The 18,501-nt window shown below is 38.6% G+C and overlaps 2 protein-coding genes across 2 annotated transcripts in view; one reads left to right on the top strand and one right to left on the bottom strand.

The window, feature by feature from the left end:
• The window catches only part of LOC136677863 (transient receptor potential cation channel subfamily M member 6-like), a 43,232-nt gene extending 34,436 nt beyond the window's left edge, over positions 1–8,796 (top strand). The window contains exons 35-40 of the mRNA XM_066655535.1: positions 2,201–2,490; positions 4,154–4,236; positions 4,341–4,546; positions 5,361–5,412; positions 5,644–5,753; positions 7,366–8,796. Coding sequence (XP_066511632.1) covers positions 2,201–2,490; positions 4,154–4,236; positions 4,341–4,546; positions 5,361–5,412; positions 5,644–5,753; positions 7,366–7,433 — 809 coding nt within the window. The 3' untranslated portion in view covers positions 7,434–8,796. The remainder of the gene's footprint in view (positions 1–2,200; positions 2,491–4,153; positions 4,237–4,340; positions 4,547–5,360; positions 5,413–5,643; positions 5,754–7,365) is intronic.
• A 7,812-nt stretch (positions 8,797–16,608) lies between these two features.
• Positions 16,609–18,501, bottom strand: part of LOC136678172 (nuclear receptor ROR-beta-like) — a 37,063-nt gene continuing 35,170 nt past the window's right edge. Inside the window, exon 10 of the mRNA XM_066656098.1 lies at positions 16,609–16,902. Coding sequence (XP_066512195.1) covers positions 16,744–16,902 — 159 coding nt within the window. The 3' untranslated portion in view covers positions 16,609–16,743. The remainder of the gene's footprint in view (positions 16,903–18,501) is intronic.

Genomic DNA, 18,501 nt, shown 5'->3' with positions numbered 1-18,501 from the left:
GCAACACAGACACATTCACTCACACCTATGGACACTTTTGAGTCGCCAATCCACCTACCAACGTGTGTTTTTGGACTGTGAAACCGGAGCACCTGGAGGAAACCCACGCAGACACGGGGAGAACACACCACACTCCTCACAGACAGTCACCCGGAGGAAACCCACGCGGACACAGGGAGAACACACCAACTCCTCACAGACAGTCACCCGGAGGAAACCCACACGGACACAGGGAGAACACACCACACTCCTCACAGACAGTCACCCGGAGCGGGACTCGAACCCACAACCTCCAGGTCCCTGGAGCTGTGTGATTGCGACACTACCTGCTGCACCACCGTGCCACCCATTTGCAAATCCCATTTCTGGAAATATTTGTATGTTTGGATTTTTTTCGTAAAATCCAGTAAATACAAGAATCTGAAGCAAAGATTGTTTATGGCTCACTTATATTTTGTACCACACCTTGTCAGAGAGTTGTCTAACAGTTGAAAAAGAACATCCCTCTGTTGAATGAGCATGACCTTCGAGCTCTCAGACAGCACTGCATGAGAAACCGTCATGCTATTGAAAAGAAATGTACCCACTTTGACTTGGGAGTACTTTGGAAAACTGTTATGTTTTACTTAATACAGGCCTCTGCCTTTTTAAGTTTTCTGTGCCCAGTTTCATCTAAGATTTTCTGAATGACAGAGTAAATGTGCTGTGGTCAGAAGAGACAACTTTCTAGCTTGTTTTTGAGGAAAAATAAAAAATGAATTTCTCTGTGACAAAGGTAAACTGGACCATTCAGAGTATCAGTGGAAGGTGCAAAAGTCACATATCTGTCATATTATGGGGTATCAGTGCCCGCAGCATGGATCACTTGAATTTGTGTGAAGGTACCGTTGATGTAAAGGTGCTTATCGGGATTTTAAAGACACATGTGCTACCATCAAGGCGATGTCTTTTCCTTTGAAGTCTATGATTATTTGAGAAAGAAAATACCATGGCTCTTTCTGTACATATTACATCAACAAGGCTTCATAAACCCAGACTGACTGCTCGACTGACCTGCCTCTCCTATGATACATCATGAATCGAATAAGACAGTGTCCATCTCTGTCTGCTGAGCAGTTGAAGTTATGTATCATGATAAAATAGGACAAAAAATGTTTACCTACTAAACTGCAGCAATTAGTATTTGTCCTCAGTTCTCGAATGAAAGAAGTGTAATTAAAAAAGGAAAGTCGCTGTAAACGGAGGTGACCCTGGCCCTGTCCCACCTTTGTGTGTGTGTGTGTGTGTGTCACAAGCATCAAATTCTAAATTTACAATATGCAATTGTGCTGGTCAGTGGAATGATAGGACATATTTTCTTTTGTATTTTCATCTTTTAAATAAAGTGTGGGCGGCACAGTGATGCTGCAGGCGGTGTCGCAGTCACACAGCTCCAGGGGCCTGGAGGTTGTGGGTTCGATTCCCGCTCCGGGTGACTGTCTGTGAGGAGTTTGGTGTGTTCTCCCCTTGTCCGCTAGGGTTTCCTCCGGGTGCTCTGGTTTCCTCCCCCAGTCCAAAAACACACGTTGGTAGGTTGATTGGTGACTCAAAAGTGTCTGTAGGTGTGAGTGAATGTGTGTGTGTGTGTGTGTGTGTTTCCCTGTGAAGGACTGGCGCCCCCTCCAGGGTGTGTTCCTGCCTTGCGCCCAATGATTCCAGGTAGGCTCTGGACCCACCGCAACCCTGAACTGGATAAGGGTTACAGATAATGAATAAAAGAATCAATAAATAACGCGTCAATGAAAACAACAAAACATAGATGTTTGTTTTTACTGCATTAAAGTGAAATGTCTTCTGGGGTTTATATTTTTTCAATGGTGATTTTTCTGTATACTTATTTTATACACTATCCATGTATACTTATTAATTTTTGATGCTTTAATCTCCTATTTTTCCTATATATTAATTTTTTAAGCTTATATGCTTCCAAATGTATTGTTTATTTATTTATTGTTTTCCTTATTATTTAGCAAACTAAGTTTGCTTCAGTCAGTGAGGAAAAACAACCAATTAAATGGTTAATTGCAATTAATGGTATACAGTAAATTGCAATTAACCATTTAATTGTTTAACACTTTATCATCAGATCATTTTTACATAATCATGACAGTGCTAATTCCACGTCTTTTTATGTGTAAATGTTCTTGTGTCACTTTCTCAGGAGGAGAAGAAGTGTGTATCTACACTCTGGAGGAGTCTGACACTGATGGGACCTTGTCCAGCACTTCCTCGTGGTCTCAGAGGAGCAAGACAGCCATGCTGCAGCCTCTCCCTCACCAAGAGATGCTAGACGGGGGTCTGCGCCGGGCCCTCAGGGTGATTTGCACCTGGGCTGAGGGTGATGTGCTGAAAGCAGGCTGTGTTTATGTGGTGAAGGCTTTTAGGCCAGAGGTGGTCCGGACCTGGCAGAAAGAGTTCCCCAGCAGCACCTCCCTTCATCTCTGCTTAAGGGTATTAAAATAATAACATATTTAATATTTACATGTTGTGTGCAATACATACCTTTGCTCAAAATGTATTATTTCAGCATTAGATCATACACTGTATTACCAAAAGTATTCACTCACCCATTTAAATAATTGAATTCAAGTATTCCAGTCCCTTTCATGGCCACGTGTATAAACCAAGTACCTAGGTATGCGGACAGATTCTGCAAATATTTGTGAAAGAATGGGTCGCTCTCAAGAGCTCAGCTAGTTCCAGCGTGGTATGGTGATGAGATGCCACCTGTGCAACAACTCCAGTCATGAAATTTCCACAATATTAAATATTCCACAGTCAACAGTCAGTGATGTTATAGAAAAGTGGAAGCGACTGGAAATGACAGCAACTCAGCTATGAAATGGTAGGCCACATAAAATGACAGAGCAGGGTCAGCAGACATTGAGGCGCATAGTGCGTAGGGGTCACCAACGTCCTGCAAATTGCTACAGTCAATCACTACAGATCTCCAGACTTCATGTTGTCAGATTATCTCAAGAACGTTGTGTAAAGAACTTCATGGAATGGATTCCCATGGCCAAGCAGCTCCATCCAAGCCTTACATCACCAAGAGCAATGTAAAGCGTCAAATGCAGTGGTGTAAAGCACACCACCACTGGACTCTAGAGCATTGGAGACGTGTGAGTGATGAATCATGCTTCTTCATTTGGCAAGCCAATGGATGTGTCTGGGTTTGGTGGTCGCCAGGAGAACGATACTTGTCTGACAGCATTGTGTCAAGTGTAAACTCTGGAGGAGAGGCAGGGATTATGGTGTGGGGATATTTTTCAGGAATTCGGTTTGGCCCCTTAGTTCCAATGAAAGTAACTCTTAATGCTTCAGTGTAACGAGATTTTGGACAATTTCTTGCTCCCAACATTGTGGGAACAGTTTGGGGATGACCCCTTCCTGTTCCAACATAACTGTGCCCCAGTGCACAAAGCAAGGTCATAAAGACATGGATGAGCGAGATTGGTATGGAAGAACTTGACTGGCCTCAGCCTGATAGGACATCTTTGGGATGAATTAGAGCAGAGACTGTGAGCCAGGCCTTCTTGGTCAACATCAGTGTCTGACCTCACAAATGCACCTCAGAATAATTGTAGAAAATTCTCATAAACACACTCCTAAACCTTGTAGAAAGTCTTCCCAGGAAAACTGTAACTCTTACAGCTGCAATGGGTGGGCTGACATATTAAAACCTATTAAGTTTTAACCTATTAAGCCAATGTGTGTGTGGATTAAATGTTGAGTGTTGATGGTAAAGCCTCCGTGGGTTTCTAGAAAGGCGCTTTAAAAGTGTAATCTTAAATAAATTAATAAAAATAAATAAATATTTAGATTAACACTGGGATGTCACTCAAGTTCATATGTGTGCGAAGGCAAATGAGCGAATACTTTTGGCAATATAGTGTACATCAGCTGTAATTTGTAAATTAATACATCTATCTGTTCTCTGTACTGTATTCACACATTTTTACTAATTTCTTGATGATGCAAAAAACGTTGTTGGAGATTTTGGTGTGAATTATTTCTTTAAAATATGTCTTAAAATTAAATCCTTGTACTTAATGGCTGCATTTGACTTTAAATTAACAGACTTTTACAGTGTGTTTTGTTGTAACCCCTGTAGGAAATTCAGCAGCAGAGAGCAGCCCAGAAGTTGATGCAGATTTTTAATATGATCAAACCCAGCAACATTCCTTACTCCCTGCGGTCAGTTAAATCATCACACACTCACACACACACATAGAGACATGTCTCACACTCCTTCTCAGTGCAAATGCGTTTGTTTGTGTGTGTGCATGTCCTTTTGATAGATTCCTGGACGTGTCCCTACTGTGGTGGCCGGCTGAAGGCCAGTGGCTGACCATTGAGGGGAACATGAGTGGAGAGTTTTTGAAGTACAACAATAACACGGGGGAAGAAATATCACCCTCCTGTGGCTTAGAGGAGGCAGTGCTGGCGTTCTCTCACTGGACATATGAGTACACACACAAAGAGCTGCTAGTCCTCGACCTACAAGGTCTTCTTTACACTCTCTCCCCATTATAACAGCATTAAGTTTTCCAGTTGTACTGTCTTTACTGAAAATGAATTATAGAACCAGTTATAAGTATAGTAATATAATAATAGTGGTATTATAATGTGCAATTAATTGTCATTGTACAACGTACAATGAAATGTGTCTTCGCTTTTAACCCATCTGTGGCAGTGAACACACACACACACACACTAGTGCGCTAGTGGCTGTGAACACACACCCAGAGCGGCGGGGAGCTTTTGGGGGTCCAGTGCCTTGCTCAAGGGCACTTCAGCCGTGGATGTTCCTGCTGGTCCTGGGGTATCGATCCAGCAACCTTCCAGTACAAAGCCTTTTTTTTCCCCGGTACCAAGCTATTTTTGCTGAAATGCTTACATTTTGTTATAGATTTATACAGAGGAAAACTTAGTATGGGCTGACATCATTTGAAAACATGACAGACCATTCATTCTGTATCAGTGTTTTACAACAAATGGACATATATTCACTTTTGCATAAATATATGCTATAGTTTCCTTAGACAAACATCATCTATTAAAAATGTTCTCATTAATCCTTTTGTGGCTGAATACCATCAAATCCTTAGATTTGAAACTCTTAGAAACTCTTATATTTAAAAGAAATATTGGATGAGCTGGTCCAGATATTTTGCCCAAATAGTGTATTTTGAAATTTTAGAAGCTGACACTTTTGTTTGAAATGCCACAAAAAAAACAGTCATTTCAACTGCACCTTATGAGTTTTCAAACTTTTGACTGGGTTGTTACATCATGCATAACTTGTATTTTGCCCTCAGGGGTTGGCACAGACCTCACAGACCCTTCTGTGATCAGAGCAGATGATAAAAGGTAGGTTTAAAAAAATGTTAACAAATTAGGCTGAAGTGAGCTTGCTATATATTTGAAGTTTATTGTATAATTATTAAGTTTAAGATAAGTTTCTGCAGAAAGTTATTTCACGTCAGTTGTTTTCACGCAAATGAATGACCGAAACCTTCAAGACGAGGTCTTTGTATTTTATTTATTACTTCTGCAGAAGTAAAGGACAAAAATAAACAAAGCTGTTTATCTTTTCTGCAGCTCATCTGAGGATCTGGTGTTTGGGCCGGCCAATCTAGGGAATGATGCAATCCAGAATTTCATCCACAAACACACCTGCAACTCATGCTGCGAGAGACTGGGCCTTTCAAGTGAGCTCCCACTCTCTCGACTTCTCTCTAATTATGTATATATTAGGGCTGTTGATATATTAAAAGAAAAAAAACAATTAATTAATCTCACAGTTAACTGCGGTTAATCGCAATTAATCCCATTGACCCTTAAGCATTTAATAATGGGTATTAAATGTAAAATAAAAGAATAAATCACAATGGAATTATATTTATATTAATAGTGTGTATAGATTAATGTAATGGAATCACAAAAATTAAGTTAAAATGCTAGCACTTCCTTATATTTTTGGGAGAGTGATAAATGTATAGTGTGAAATACATGACAACCTGGCGAGAGGAAACCATTCTTCACTTTATTACACTAGCTCAAGTTTAGATGAGTATTGAATTTGAGTCTATTCATTTTCAGAGTAAAAGTTTCAGGGTGCGCTTTAACATCAGACACAGAAGCTTTAATATAGAAAATTAATGCTTCAGTGCAGCTTGTGGGTTAAATTTCCAGTGTCTTTCTGTGTGTGTGTGTGTGTGTGTGTGTGTGTGTGTGTGCGCACATGAGTGAAAGAGAGAGGAGGAAGGTTAAGAGAGTTATGATATTTAATACATATTTCAGCATAAAAAAAAACGTAATCTACCTTCTGAACTCAACAGTGTTTACATCACTAGATAAAACCGCTAATACACTAATCACTAGACCAACTAAAAAAGAGTCAATTATGGGAGAAAGATTTGGTATAAGATTTGCTAAAATTAGTAATTACCATTATATAATCATTTAACACTCTATCCTTTCACATTGATATTAGATACTCACTTCATTAGAACAAACCCAGTTTTCAGGGATTGGGCTACACCTATTGATTTCTCTAAAAGTTAATGTTAACACTAGAGCACACAAAGACATTTTTAGCCAATCAATTCTTCAAACTTTGTGGCTGTAGTTTGGAGAAGACCCTTCCCTGCTCCAGCATGACTGTCGGAGCCATAAAGACTAACTGATCTGACCTCAGCCTTTATTGAAGATCTTGAGTAACACCAGGTTTGAACTTTACATCTTTTAGTTGAAGCCCAAACTTCAAACCAACCAGTGGGGAAAAAAACGTCTAATTGCGCCAGAAGGAAAGAAAACAACAACAGGGAATGGAAAAAAGAGCCTTAATGAGTGGGAAATGATTGCATCGCCATGATAACAAAGGCATGCGAGACAGAGGCGGGGCTTCTTATGTGGCATGTCGAGAGTTGTCTTTGATTACATATTTAATAGCTCTTTGTGCGTTGGAGAGTGTTGACTTTGATTAGATATTAATTGCTCTCTCATGGAAGAGAGGGGATGCTTGTTTTTTTTTCTCTGTATCAGGAGGGAGGGCCTCTCCTCAGAAGTGTGGACAAAAAAAAGCAAAAAAAAAAAAAAAAGCACAACAACAAATAAACAAACAAACGTGAAACACACCAGCGCTGCACTTGTTTGATGGTTCAAAGGTGGTTTCTTCTTTGCATCCTTTCCAAGAAGCGCCTCACATCAAAACTAATTATTAATGCTGAATCTACGCAGCTAATTCAGGATCTCAGGAAACGTGTCTCCGTATGATAATTTATTCATGTCCTCTGCCACTGCTTGTGTTTGGCTTATCAGATTTGAGGGAGAGGGACGATCTTCAGAAGTCCACTTCCAGCTCAGAAGAGGACACCAGCTGTGTTTGACCTCTGATTCCAGATGTGCTAGGTTCTTCATTGTTTTTGCGGGTATGTTCTGGGCGATTTGGGAAACTTTCTAATAAAAAAATTTAAAATGTGCATCATGAAAATAGACCTCATAGCATCCAGATCTCAGTGAAAATGTTAATTGTAAAAATTATACTCCCCTTAATTTGGATTGTACTTTTGTTTATAATATACACACTCTCTCTGTCTCTGTCTATTACATAGTTAGGACCTGGAGGTTGTGGGTTCGATTCCCGCTCCGGGTGACTGTCTGTGAGGAGTTGGTGTGTTCTCCCTGTGTCTGTGTGGGTTTCCTCCGGGTGACTGTCTGTGAGGAGTGTGGTGTGTTCTCTCTGTGTCTGTGTGGGTTTACTCCGGGTGACTGTCTGTGAGGAGTGTGGTGTGTTCTCCCTGTGTCTGCGTGGGTTTCCTCCGGGTGACTGTCTGTGAGGAGTTGGTGTGTTCTCCCTGTGTCTGTGTGGGTTTCCTCCCACAGTCCAAAAACACACGTTGGTAGGTGGATTGGCGACTCAGAAGTGTCCGTAGGTGTGAGTGTGTGAGTGAATGTGTCGCCCTGTGACGGACTGGCGCCCAGTGATTTTGAGTAGGCTCTGGACCCACCGCAACCCTGAACTGGATAAGTGGTTACCATAAATGAATTATCCACGTCAAAGGATTGGATGATTATTAAATGAAATGGTTCTTTGTAGAACCATGTGCATTAAAGAGAACTTTGCATTATTGAAGAATTCTTTGCATAATGGTGTTCTTCAGATTGATCAAGAATGTTTTATAGATAGTTCTATATAAAAATGTCTAGAAAAGACAGGTCCCAGAAAGGGTTCTTCTACTGTTATATACAACCCTATATATAGCACATCTATAGCACAATCTCCATCAATCTGAAGAACCTCTTCACATTATAAAGAATATTTTAATACTGCAAAAAGTTCTTTGAGCATTCAGGGTTCTCTATAGCACCATTTTCTTTAATACGGAACCCTTGTAGAACCATCATTTTTAAGTGTGATAGGCAGGCAATGCTAGTTTGGGTCCATAGGCTTCATCACATTAACTATGTTAACCACAAAGCTCAAGTGCAATAGTTGATACCCCAGATATATAGCAACTGATCGACTACACATGAGATATGGAGAAAGATTTCGTTTTATTTTTGTTGTAGCAAAAGAGTGAAAAGGTGAGTGTGGGGATGTATGTAATACCCAGCAATTACAGGTACATTGTTTGGTTGATGTTTGTCATTGTCAGTGTTTTGATGTGTTGTATCACTCTTTATATGGAACATATTTAATGTGATGCTATAAATACAGGTTGAAAGGGAAATCATTTCATTTTAAAATGTGTGAGTGTATTAAATATGAGTGACAGAATGCATCCATAAAATTTTCTTTATTTTTTCCCACAAAGAAATGTCTACAAAAGCGATAAAATATAGACTTTAACAAAAAAAAAAAATCACTGAAGTCCTTTGCCTGCTATATGTACAACTCAAGAGCTCAAATTTACTGGAAAGTCCACACACCTCCATTCCACAAAGCTGTAGTGATAACCCAAATCCCTACAACACACACACGCACACACACATACAAAGTGCTACACACTCCTTTTTCACTTGATCATGCACATACACACTTGGCAAATCCCCCTCTTTTCTGGGCTCCCACCCCTCCCTGCTACATACTCTGTTCTCGCAGCATCATGGCCATGAGGATGCATCCAAACCCTGTATTCTTTTCAGCTCTCCAGTTACTAAATTAGTTCTCATGTAAACAACATGTTCTCAGTGTTCTACTCCTCATTCAGCGCCGATCAGCTCCACCTCACCCAAGCTATGGCACTTGGAAAAACAAAAAAGAGTTGGTAACACTTTCCTGAACCCCCTGCTTCATAACACTGGCATTGCAATGTAATAAACATGTCATTGCATATGTTGTAGTAAGGTCAGTTGTCACGTGCAGGAGACCATAAGGCCAGGAGTCCATTAGCCCTCCCTCTCACCCTCATGCTCCACAGTGTTTAGTGTTTTTCTCCAAGTGTGTCAAGCTTCAGTGACATTATGCATGACACAAAATGACAACGTAGACTCAAGACTGCATATGACATTGTCATTACATATTTATGACATGGTTATATCTGTGTTATAGTGCAGGGTTCAAGCAAAGCAAGACCAAACCCTTTGATGCATTTGTTATTACATTACAGAAGAAGATTCAGCTTTCACAGTTACCCATGAGGTTTTGGTAACAAATGCTATCAAATACTTATTATTTTTGTTTATTTTTAATCAGGGAGGCAGACACATTCTAAATCATAAATTCATTAAAAATAATTATTATAAAATAAAATATCAGTCCATGTGTGTGTTGTGCATCAGCAATGTTTGAAAAGTAACAAATTTGCCTCCAAACATCTTATTCACTAACACACACACACACACACACACACACACACTTTGAAAGTTTTGTGTAGTTAATCTGGAATTAGAAAAAGCAGCACTACATTTCTGGATTGTTCATACAGTAACTCCCTTTACAAGCAACGCAAAACATTGCATTGTCAACACATCTTAAATCTTGAACACTAGCTTGCCACATGAAAAGCATCTGTGTTGTTCACTATGCTATACAATAAAAGGTTTTAGTAATCTTATCTTCACTTTAATCTTCAAATGAGAAATACTTTGCATTCTGGCTAGAGTTACTGATTTTACTTGCCGGAAATGTCAAGCACATTACAATCATTGGGAATTTTTATTTTATTTATTTATTTGTGTGTGTGTGTGTGTTGGCAGTAGAGTTACAGATTTCCAAGTTGGAACCTGAGTTTGGTGGTCAGTGATACCATGGTGACTCCACCTATATCTGAGCAGGAAGCATGACTTTTGCGGCCTTTTGGTGTTTTTACGAATGTTAGTATCAAAAATACCATCTCTGAAACATCCAAGTGTCTAAGCACGAATCACAAAAATAGCTGCCAAAACCGTTTTGGAACTTACATTACAGGACTGGACGGTACATGGTTTGTTAATCATTGTTGCTATAAAAGTTGTATGAAACATTTTGTAAACAAGCCCTCAAACAAAGCACTTAATGCTTCCTTTTGGGCAGAGAACACCCCGACCTTTCCTTTTCTCTTCACACTTTGATTTCATAAGTGGTGTGTAAGTCCAGATTGTTTCACCTCACAGGGATTCCCAATGATTGTGTTGTGTAATGCGTACTGTGTGTTGTAGTGGGAGGACTTAGGCATGAATGCGGCCTGGAAATTCTGTTTACATTTGAATTAGAAATTCTAAAATGTAATTATTGTTCAAGCCTCTGAAATCCTGCAAAACACTCCAAGTTTTCAAGTGCTTCTTTGAATGTTTGGTGTCATATTCTTTACACATAATTTCCGGTGTGTGTGTGTGTGTGTGTGTGTAAGTGTATATATACGGCAGTAGAATGAGCAAGGTGAGCTGTATTCAGTCTCACTCACTGAACACGTAACATTCACAATAAAGTCCCAACCCTCTCGCTTCCCCTCCCCCTTCCCCCAAATAAGTACCACATGATCAAAACACAAAAAGCCCACCATTATTTTTTTTTTCTTCTTTCATCGTTGTGAAACAGCATGCAAGGATAACTGAACAACAATAGGCTAGTATAATAATTAATAATAATTATAATAACCAAATAAAAAATAAAAATAAAATCTTACAATGCAAACATGACAGTAGTAAATGCATCAGGTTATTGCTAAAGTATCTAAAAGTGTTGACCCCTCTCCCGGCCTTGATTCACAGTCTAAACCACAAAGAAATCCTTCATTTCATCTTCAATATTTAATGTATTTATACCGTATAGTCCCTCTACAATAGAAAAGGACGGGGAGCTTATTCAGCGTAATCGCACACTCTATAAATAATCTAACTTACATAAAGATCCGGTTCATGGTAGGAGATGCAATAATAATTACAGTTTTCTATTTTTATTATTATTATTTTACCTCTGATTCTCCCTAGCTAGTGCTTTTGAGGCATACCATTATATACAGATGCAGCGTCTCCTCAGGGGGGGCCTTTTGCAAGCAAAAGTCTTTAGACTGCAGAATTCATATTACAACCTTTCACATTTATAGTACACGCATTTACACAAACACACACACTCAGGTATTCTCTCTGTTTTCTCTCTCTATCTCTCCTGCTTACACACATACAAACACGTTTAAACACACATGTCAAAGCCTTGTCTGGGTAAGTCTTGTTTAAGGTAGTATTTTGGCAAAACACCCCTAAAAACTAGCATTTGTTGCCCTCCTGCTCCCCCACGTCTTTTTAAAATAGGTACTCTCTTTCTATGGTGAAAAAGTCCCTGAGACAGATGCTTTCAGGTGGCATCTGGAAGTGATTGTCTTGATCAAGAAAAAAAAAAAAAAAAAGGTGAAACTTTGTAGTCTGTGAAGTGTTCTTAAAAAATATGGTGTCTAGAGTAAGTTCTTCCTTAAATTAAGTTTCTTAATTTCACATCAAATTTAGGGTAAGATTTTATTTGGTTACTTTTTGTAGACAAATCTATAACATATGCGTAAGCATTGTATAACATAGTTATAAAACAGTACTTGGGTACTTATGAACAACTTATACAATTAAGTGCAAGATGACATAAGGAGCCTTAAATTAAAGTGAAGTGCATTATTTCATTAGTCCCATAAATATAAAGCAAGCAACAGAACTTAACTCGTTGTTAATTGTGTAAAGTGTATTACTTGTTAATGATGCTAAATAACAGTATTTTAAATGGAACAAGTCTAAACCTTAGGTTAAGGTCCCTTATGTCAATGGTATTGTTATTTACTTCATATATTATTCTTAGTAATCTTATTGTATTATAACATCTAGGGTTATAAATATTTAAGTACTGCTTTATAAATACTTTACTAAGGGCTTACGCATGTTTTGAAGTCTCTGTGTAAGTCTTCTGATAAAGTGTTGCCAAGTTTAGTTTCCAATTGCACAACTCACAGAGCGTCTTCTGAGAATGTAAACTCCCAGGCCGTGTTACAGGGAGGGAAGGAAAAAATGTACATTACAAATTTTTTTGACCCACCCTCACTGTAAAATAAAAAAAAAAACTGAACGCTGATATTATGGCTTAGTACCCTGTTCAAAACAGTTCATCTCAAATTGACACGTGATACTGCGCTGAAGCTTGCAGTTGGTGATTAGGGCCCAGTTATTGTAGTGTGCAGTTCTGACCCAATTGGCATCCCTGGTCAAATGTTCTGATTGTCTAAGTGAAAACTTAAATTGCCATATTTCTGAAAATATTGTTGAATTTATTTAAGTTATTGAGTTTAGAAAATTCAATGGATTTTAAAAAGGAAATGTAGCTGATTTTAACTTATAATCTTCTAACAAAATAAACAAACAAGCAATAAATAAACAATTTGACTTGGGGTGCTAAAGATTTTGCACATGACTGTAGTATTTCCATGGTGCGATAACCTACATTTTTAATTAACAGTGCATTGTGTTAGTCCTTACTTTCCAGAGCTTGGGTGATTTCATCTGAAGATTGGTAAAAGTGTAATAAAATATCAAGGGGAAAGAAATCAAACCTCATGTTTAAACTGCTGATTACTAGAAACAATATAAAAATAAAACAATGATATTTAGACTTAACAGTAGCTTCATTTGATAATTTCTATAACAGACTGTTTAATTCTAAATATTTGAACAAACTTATTGTTGGACAGAAAACCCACAATGTTGGTGCATTGTTTTCTCAGTCCACAAGAGGGTGGTGTTGATTTCCGATCAATGATTGAGTCAGTGTCGTATATACAGAATAAAGTGATACTGATCCCTGCATTTTGACAGGAGTCAGTTACAAAGTTACAAATAACTTAAAAAATAAGCTCCATTACAGAGACAGAATTTTATTTGGAGAAATAATTGGGATTTAGAAGTTTAAAAAGTTGCTACTGTTTTTCAATGCTTTGCATATTACAAGCCTTTAAAAGTTGAAATAGTGCAAGAGTAGGTTAGAACTGTAATAGAGCAGTCAGTTGTGACTATTAATATGCTAAAATCACATTTTCACATACTGTATACCACAAATATCCGTGTTTTAAGATGTTTATAGCATTTTATTTTTATATTAATATTTTTATAATTAATATTGTATTTTGGGGCTTGTGGGAATTTACACTAATACTAGTGGAAAAACCAGGACTAACAGTTTCCACTATTAATTGATTAAGTGCTGTGTGATGTGTGTTATGTCACCATGGATTTATAGCTGTATGTGAATGGCTAGACTTTTACTACACTAAAGAAGATCGGTTCTTAAAATTGTAGCGTGAGACGATATTAACTATGTTGACATGCACAACAATGGCTCAACTTAACCCCATAGCTTGATTTAGTTGATTTAGTCTAACTTAGCTATGCTCATGTATACAACAATATACAATGGTCAGTGTCTAACTAAAGCCTTCGTTGAGTTAAGCTTAGACAGTGAAATCGTATATGTCCAAATATTTGAAGATACCCTATGTAATGAGTGAATGAGTCTACTATTTTAAAGTGTACACAGTGAGGACCATGATGCACACCTTGTTAAATCTGTTGAAAGGGACGCCCATACATAAGGTCACTGTGCTCAGAGGCAGCTAATGAACCAAGCCAGTGATGGACCTCCATACTATACCTGTAGGGATGAGTGGGCAGAACCTGACTTAAGGTCTCACTTATCTTTTCAGACACTTTCCAGTATCTAGAGCAAAGACTGTTCAGAAGTATTGAAGCTGTTACGGAAGCAAATCTAATGTTTTGGTTTTTATCTAGTTCCTTAAATTAAGACACTTGTTGAGTTACCGTGTGCATGTAAACATAGTTATTGAGTCACTTTGTTTTTTTTAAGCCTTTCTGAGGTATGGACCTTCGCCTGAGAGAAATAAGAAGACCAGAGGCCTGTGGGTTCTATCCTGATCTAGGTCAGCACGAAAATAGCGGCAGCATCGCCTCAGTATTGCAATAAAATTCACTCGAAAAATACGCTGAGGGAATCCGCACTGGTTTGGTGCTGTGTTATTGGTTTCAAAGAAATACAAAGTGAAATGATTGTCTTTCACAGCTTGATTGCGGAGTGTATTGCCATTAATTCAACAAGATTCAGTGTTAGAATGCTTCAACCATTCAAACTGTATTGCATGAAGCTTGATTGTGAATTCTTGGGTTGCCAGTCATTGCAAAGCTCTTTCAATGTCCAAGCCTTCTTCCCTACCATCTTTCTTTACATCTTAATACCTGTTGGGAGTAGACTGGGAATACCAAGTCTCTTTCTCAAATTGAGAGATATGGCAGGGTGCAAAAAGTCACTCAAATTACAGGTTTAGCTGATTGTTAATGTGACAGTAAGCACACAACCTCTACAAGACTTTGTGATTACTTTGATTTGCTGAAAATAATGATAAACTTTGTGCATGATTGGCCAGTATAATGGGACACTATTGAGCAGCTAGAGTCTAAGGTCACAATAATGTCCACCTTGATCTCAACAAGGTGTTGAGCAGGTAGCAACTTTTTGCCATATAGTGTCTGTTAGAAATAGCATATACAGTACAAGATATAGTGCATTAAATATGCAAAAGTTTAGTTGTGTTGTAGAGGTGAGTCTTCACTTATTTTTCACACAGGAATTCTACAAAATATAAGATGTACAAATACATTTTAAGGTTTTTCTGTGTATAATATAATTATAATTCAGAATTCAAACATTCCCCTGCTCTTTTGTCCTTTTATGGTTAGATAGGATTAACAATGACAATATTCATTGTAGTCAACAAAAAAAAAATGATGTAGTTTGAAACGATTTAACGATGTGATTCCAGCGTTGATGTTTCTGAATATAGATATGGGTTGTCCAAAAAAAGTCCAGCACCCGGGCAAAATGCGCTTTTAATCTTAACTGGCCTACGGCATCACTTTTAAGAATACATCATCAGTGAAAACCGGCGAAAGAGAGACTGGCCCTTAAGAATTTTGATATGTTCCAATTTGGCCGCCTTTGAAAAAAGTTTGGGCACCCCTTTTTTTTTTTTTTTTCTCAATACTATGCAACAGCATAAAATGACAAGAGGGGGAGAATGTTTGAAGTTTGACATACAATTATATTTTGCACTATAATGCTTTAAAACTTATTTGTACACTTTATACATTATTTGGGCTGATTTGTTTTACTTGCTACCACTAAATAGGGAGACAAGTGGATGGTTTTGGATGTAATGCTGAGGGGCTTTTGAGGGATAGGAAGAGAAAGAGAGGGAGGGATGTTAAAACTGTAAATAGTCCCTTCTACAGACTATCCCTTGGATTTGAAAGATTGTTCAACAGCAGTCCATTGTCCACAAACAAAATAGTTTCATTGCTGAGTGACAGGATTGGTGATCAGTCATTTGTAAAATATATATATCTATATTTCATATAGAAACAAAACTGGAACCCATAATCAACTCTTTTTTTTCTTAAAAAATCCTTTACATTTCCATAGTTTCTATGGTGAACTTCATTGCACCGTCTGTACATATCTACATGGCCCAGACAAGGCTTTTAAACATACCAGAAAAAAGCGAAAAAGCTCCCCCTAGTACACTTTAACTAAGCTTTCACAAATTATGCACAAGTCAAACTACCAAAAAAAAAAAAAAAAAAAAAAAAGAGAAAAAGTAAAAATGTACATGGACAAAATTTCCTGTCCTGTTTATAAATTAGGACTAAAGTATAAAGAGAAGTAGATTTAATACTGGAATACGATCCAAACTAGGGAACTGCTAAGTCTTCCAATCCGACCCTCGGCCCCATTTTTCCTTTTTCAAATATTACAATATTGTATATATATATTTATAAAAAAAAGAAAAAAAATATAGGTCAAAGACCTGGACGAACTTACCCATCAAAAGACAGCTTAAAATTGCTCTAAAGTCCCAAAGTCTGTACATTTCTGGTCAGTCCTGGAGCACACCCACTCTAACGGGTGCGTATATACATTCTTCTGACTGAATCGGTGAAATTAGATTTGTCGTTGTTAATGAAGTGCAGGACATTCCTGTAGTTGCTGTTGTAGTTGTTTTTTTTTTTTTTTTTTTTGCCGGATAGTGCCTTGTACATTGTGCGATCATCGAGGTACCCAGGTAGATAGGCTCCCCCTTTGGCCATGGGAAGCTTCCCATTAGCCACATTCCTGTCCATTCACAAAAGGAGGGTGTTTCCAGTTTGGAAATGTGTGTGAGTGTAGGGCAGTGGATGTCACTTGGGAATGACACTGGCAGCATCAGGGTTAAAGAGCTCCTTGTAAAGTGGGGGAAATAGAACATTGACTGTTTCCGGGTGTAGCTGCTGGAAAGCCTGAAGCTCCTCTGTGTGCAGGGTACACAACGCCGCCAACGTGGGGATCCGACCAATCAGCTGTGGAATAGAAAGCAAGGTAAAATGATAAAGTTGGGCTTCATATCTGATATAATGACAATAAGAATAGTCATCTGCATTTATACTAGGTTTGTCAAAATGATTGGCATTCAAATAACATTTAATTTCTGCACAACTATGCACTGTGCATAAGCCCTTTTCACACATGATAAGTTTTACCTGTGGACATGGGGTAAAGTAAAAATAGAACTGACGTGGGGGAATATTTTGTCATACCTGGGGTAAAGGAGTATTTCTTGCAGGTTTACTTGAGAATGGAGGAGATGGAGGAGGCATTTAGTGATGAAATATAGGGTTCAAGTGCGAGCATAAGCACTTAGATATAAAATGGTCTAATTATTCTCTTAGGATTATTAGGATTATAGGATTATTAAGAGGAGGGACATTTCTGGTAGCTCTAGGTAGGTTTTGTGGAGAGGCCCATTTCCACCTTAAATGGTGAAGCAACTACAAACCGGATTCCAAAAAGTTGGGACACTAAACAAATTGTGAATAAAAACTGAATGCAATGAGGTGGAGATGGCAAATGTCAATATTTTATTCGTAATAGAACAAAGATGACAGATCAAAAGTTTAATCTGAGTAAATGTAACATTTTAAAGGAAAAATATGTTGATTCAAAATTTCACAGAGTCATCAAATCCCAAAAAAGTTGAGACAAGTAGCAATAAGTGGCTGGAAAAAGGAAATTGAGCATATAACGAACAGCTGGAAGACCAATTAACACTAATTAGGTCAATTGACAACATTCATTCATTCATTATCTGTAACCGCTTATCCAGTTCAGGGTTGCAGAGGGTCCAGAGCCTACCTGGAATCATTGGGCACAAGGCAGGAATACACCCTGGAGGGGGCGCCAGTCCTTCACACGGCAACACAGACACACACACATTCACACCTACGGACACTTTTGAGTCGCCAATCCACCTACCAACGTGTGTTTTTGGACTGTGGGAGGAAACCGGAGCACCCGGAGAAAACCCACGCGGACACCGGGAGAACACACCAACTTCTCACAGACAGTCACCCGGAGCGGGAATTGAACCCACAACCTCCAGGCCCCTGTAGCTGTGTGACTGCAACACTACCTGCTGCACCACCGTGCCGCCCCATTGACAACATGATTGGGTATAAAAAGAGCTTCTCAGAGTGTCAGTGTCTCTCTGAAGCCAAGATGGTAAGAGGATCACCAATTCCACCATTGTTGAGCAGAAAGATAGTGCAGCGATACCAGAATGGTTTTACCCAGCGTAAAATAACAAAGACTTTTAAGTTATCGTCATCAACCGTGCATAACATCATCAAAAGTTTCAGAGAATCTGGAACAATTGCTGTGCGTAAGGGTCAAGGCCGTAAAACTCTACTGGATGCTCGTGATCTCCGGGCCCTTAAACGTCACTGCACCTCAAACAGGAATGCCACTGTCAAGGAAATAACAGAATGGGCTCAGGAATACTTCCAGAAAGCATTGTCAGTGAACACAATCCACCGTGCCATCCGCCGTTGCCAGCTGAAACTCTACAGTGCAAAGAGGAAGCCATTTCTAAGCAAGCTCCACAAGCTCAGATGTCTGCACTG

This window comes from Hoplias malabaricus, chromosome Y (genome assembly GCF_029633855.1).
Source record: "Hoplias malabaricus isolate fHopMal1 chromosome Y, fHopMal1.hap1, whole genome shotgun sequence".
NCBI lineage: Eukaryota > Metazoa > Chordata > Actinopteri > Characiformes > Erythrinidae > Hoplias > Hoplias malabaricus.
This window is presented reverse-complemented; position numbering and strand designations above follow the sequence as displayed.